This window comes from Sinocyclocheilus rhinocerous, unplaced genomic scaffold (assembly GCF_001515625.1).
Source record: "Sinocyclocheilus rhinocerous isolate Xijiao unplaced genomic scaffold, SAMN03320098_v1.1 scaffold61, whole genome shotgun sequence".
Lineage (NCBI taxonomy): Eukaryota > Metazoa > Chordata > Actinopteri > Cypriniformes > Cyprinidae > Sinocyclocheilus > Sinocyclocheilus rhinocerous.
Window position 1 is genome coordinate 864,900 of NW_015640445.1, and position 3,447 is coordinate 868,346.

Consider the following 3,447-nt stretch of genomic DNA (forward strand, 5'->3'; position numbering starts at 1 on the left):
ACCACAAGCACTATTACGAAATCCAAAGTCATTGTAGTACATTCTGCTCAGTTTTGAAAGAGTAGCCTACGTATACTATGTCAACCGAGGCCCACATAACAAAGTTTATTACACGGCTGTCTGGGAAACCCTGTTTCCTGTGTATCTGTGCTCATGTTTTGTCTTTGTTATAATCATTTCATGTTCTTTTACTTATTCATTTATGTATTCATGTATTCAATCATTCATTTATTTTTTAAAGTAGTGATATAATATGCAGTCAGACGGTCATTATCAGGACTCAGGATCAAGATGGCAATTTCCTATGAATTCATATGATGTGAATCCTAGGAAAAAAGTACGATTTTTAAGGAAAACAGTACCGGTCACTGGTAAAGTAACCGTTTAATAAATTGAATAATGTGCAGTCACATGTTAGTTTTTCACATCATACGCCATGACGTGAATCTGAAGTTAATCATTTAGCTTACACAATGGCTACCATGTTCGTTTTTAATGCGTTTACCTCAGACTCTTCCAAAACACTCTTTTTCTTGCCTTATTAATTCGAAAGTGTCACTTTTTGAACTAGCAACCAAGGCTTGGGCTGTTTCTTAGCAGTTATTGGAGTAACCAAGGTTATGTTTGTGACAGCAAAAGCTAGACGGAAGGGAGCGCGCGTGTGATTGCCTGCGTCTGCTGCGGCTCTCGGCAATGTTAATAGGCAGCAACATAATTACAAACAGCGAGGCTATTAGATTAATTAGTTTAGACAGTATCGAAATAATTTGTCATATTGATCCTGCTGTCTCTCATTTATTTGTTGGCCGTGTATTTGTCTGCTTTTATATTCTATGCTGAAATAATGATATGGGACTGTGATGAACTGGAACGGCTTCAAATCCCTGCAGGTGCAGAAAAAGAATCAACACCTTAGAATGTCTGTCAACCAATCAGAATCAAGCATTCAACAGCGCAGCGATATCACTTGCGATAATGACCGACTGACTGAACATTATTATACTTATTTATCTATTTTACTGTCGTCTGCAACATCTAAAGCTTATGAGTTTGTGAAAAGCTTTTTTAAAGTCATCATTCGACATGGTGTATATTATTGGATTGATCAGTGAGTTGACATAGCCAAGCCAATTGAAAAAGTCAAAGAGTTCTGCGTAAAAGCAGGATGGACAGATGGGAACCAGCAGTGTGTAAATGAAAAACGGCAACCAGCACACAATATAGGCTCCTAAAATAATGCCCAGGGTTTTGGTGGCTTTCCTCTCTCGCGCAGCCGAGATTCTCTTTTTCTCCAGAAGTGAATCGGACACAGTTACTCTAATTTGATTCTCACTGCCCAGAGACCCGCTGTCCGAGCACAGGTCGTGCCTTCCACAATGCAAAGGAGAAGTCGAAGCCACCGAAGCGGGAGAATTAGTGCTCAGATGTGCCGAAGTGAGTCTTTTCCCCGCTTTTTTGGGCCACTGCTTCAAAATGCGCTTCCTCGCCTCCACGTAAATCCGCCCGTACAGGGCGATGAGCAGCAGCGTAGGGATGTAGAAAGCCCCAAAAGTGGAGTAGATGGTGTAGAAGATGTGGTCCGTGTTGACCGAGCAGGTGGTGAGCTCCCCTGCCTTCACCTGCCGCCAGAAGAAAGGCGGCAGGGAGATGGAGATGGCGATGATCCAGGCGGTCGCCACCATGCCCGCGGCGCGCGCTTGGGTGCGTTTCTTGGCATACTCGACCGCGTCCGTTATAGCCCAGTATCGATCCAAGGCGATTACGCAGAGGTGAAGAATGGACGCGGTGCAACAGGTGATATCTGAGGACAGCCAGATGTCGCAGATAACCTGCCCAAGCGACCACACGTGCGTGACCGTGTAAAGCACGCAAATGGGCATCACGAGCACCGACACCAGAAGGTCCGTGACGGCCAGGGACGCGATCAAGAAGTTCGCCGGTGTCTGGAGCTTTCTGGACTGGGAAATGGTGGCGATGACAAACGCATTGCTTAATATTGTTGCAAGAGTGATGAGACCGAGAACGGACGCTAAGGTGACTTGGAACGCGAAACTTTCTTGTTTTTCGTCCGTTTTAGTTCTGGACTGGGAAATGGTGACGATGACAAACGCATTGCTTAATATTGTCGCAAGAGTGATGAGACCGAGAACTGACGCTAAGGTGACTTGGAACACGAAACTTTCTTGTTTTTCGTCCGTTTTAGGCGTTAAAGTAACATTGGTGCCGGTCGAGGCGTTCAAAACCTCGAAATGGCCAGGTGTTGGTTTGAAATGACCGCTGCGCTCCATCCCAGCAGACATATGTTTTCATATTTTGAAAATAAAGCAGTATTTTCTGCGCTTCATGATTTCTGTCAGCTCCAGCATCAGGTGCAGACAAACGCCCGTGCATGTTTTCGTTCTGTGACATGCAAAGGTATCTTTCGGCTTCATTCTAATTCTCAAACTTCGGTCTCTAAGAAAAATAAAAATCAGCTGCGGGCATGCCAGTTGCAAAATTGCACAATATAATAAAGCATCCCAGAAGTTGTGTAAGAACATTCCTGCATCCTTCTTCAGTGCTCCTCTTGCTTCACGTCCACAAACGAGTCATCTTTAAAAGGTAGATACTTTGCCCGCAAGCAGCGGCAATTTTTCATAGGTTTCAATGATAGGCGGTCGCAGGGTTCTTGCTTTTTATAGGGCTCTGATGCAAAAGTTGCAGCTTTGATAACCATGATCTTCTAGTTTGAGAGAGGATGCTGTCCTCTGGGTCTTAATGCCTACTTCCCTTTTAATTCATCAAAAAATAAACGCACCCTCACCTTGTTCCATACCATTAAACTGTTATCTTTTATTTTAAAGAAAAATTATATTTCTTAAATCTTTACAAAATACGATAAGGTCCAAATAAGACAACATAAATGTGCAATATAGTCAGTAGCTACCCCTCTTGTGCTATATGCAGCCCTATGCTGTTATGAGTCAATTGTAGTTACTCTACAGTTGCATGTATAACAGTTATATTCAAGTTAATTGAACAAAAGATATTTTGAGAAATGTCTCAGTGTTTTGTCCATGTGGTCACCAGAACTGTTTAGTTACCAACATTCTTCAAAATACAGGTTTGGAATGACGTGGGTGAGTAAGCGATGACAGACTTTTAATTTTGTTAGTACTTTATGATTTAGTTTAGTGAAGATTCAATTTAGACTCTGTTTAGTGAATCAAAATGAATGACTGCATAAATGACTAATCAGATGTGTTAAGTTATTTTAATGACTTAAACATACATCTCAATTAAATGTGAAAGAATAAATCAGTGTAATTAGATGTTCATATGACAGCGTGTAGTTAAAGATGCACTTTGTTGCGGTTTATTCAGTAAAGCCTATGTCACCTCTAAAAGACTATGAAAGTGAATAACACTTTTTAAATATACATTTTGTTTTTAATTGATTTATTATTG

At 41.5% G+C, this 3,447-nt stretch overlaps 1 protein-coding gene across 1 annotated transcript; it reads right to left on the reverse strand.

The window, feature by feature from the left end:
- Nucleotides 1-391: 391 nt before the first annotated feature.
- LOC107752816 (5-hydroxytryptamine receptor 1B-like) lies at nucleotides 392-2,613 on the reverse strand. The gene is made up of 2 exons (XM_016568880.1): nucleotides 2,180-2,613; nucleotides 392-2,056 (listed from the first exon to the last, which is right to left on the reverse strand). Exons 1-2 carry the CDS (start codon nucleotides 2,298-2,300, stop codon nucleotides 1,017-1,019), a joined length of 1,161 nt encoding a protein of 386 aa, XP_016424366.1. The 5' UTR covers nucleotides 2,301-2,613; the 3' UTR covers nucleotides 392-1,016.
- Between the last annotated feature and the right edge of the window lie 834 nt (nucleotides 2,614-3,447).

What these genes read in the sequence shown, in the direction of transcription:
- LOC107752816 (XM_016568880.1), bottom strand. Translation starts at nt 2,300, where the DNA reads ATGTCTGCTGGGATGGAGCGCAGCGGTCATTTCAAACCAACACCTGGC. An exon ending in AACGGACGAAAAACAAGAAA is followed by an intron (nt 2,057 to 2,179) that starts GTTTCGTGTTCC and finishes ACGAAAAACAAG; the next exon opens with AAAGTTTCGCGTTCCAAGTC.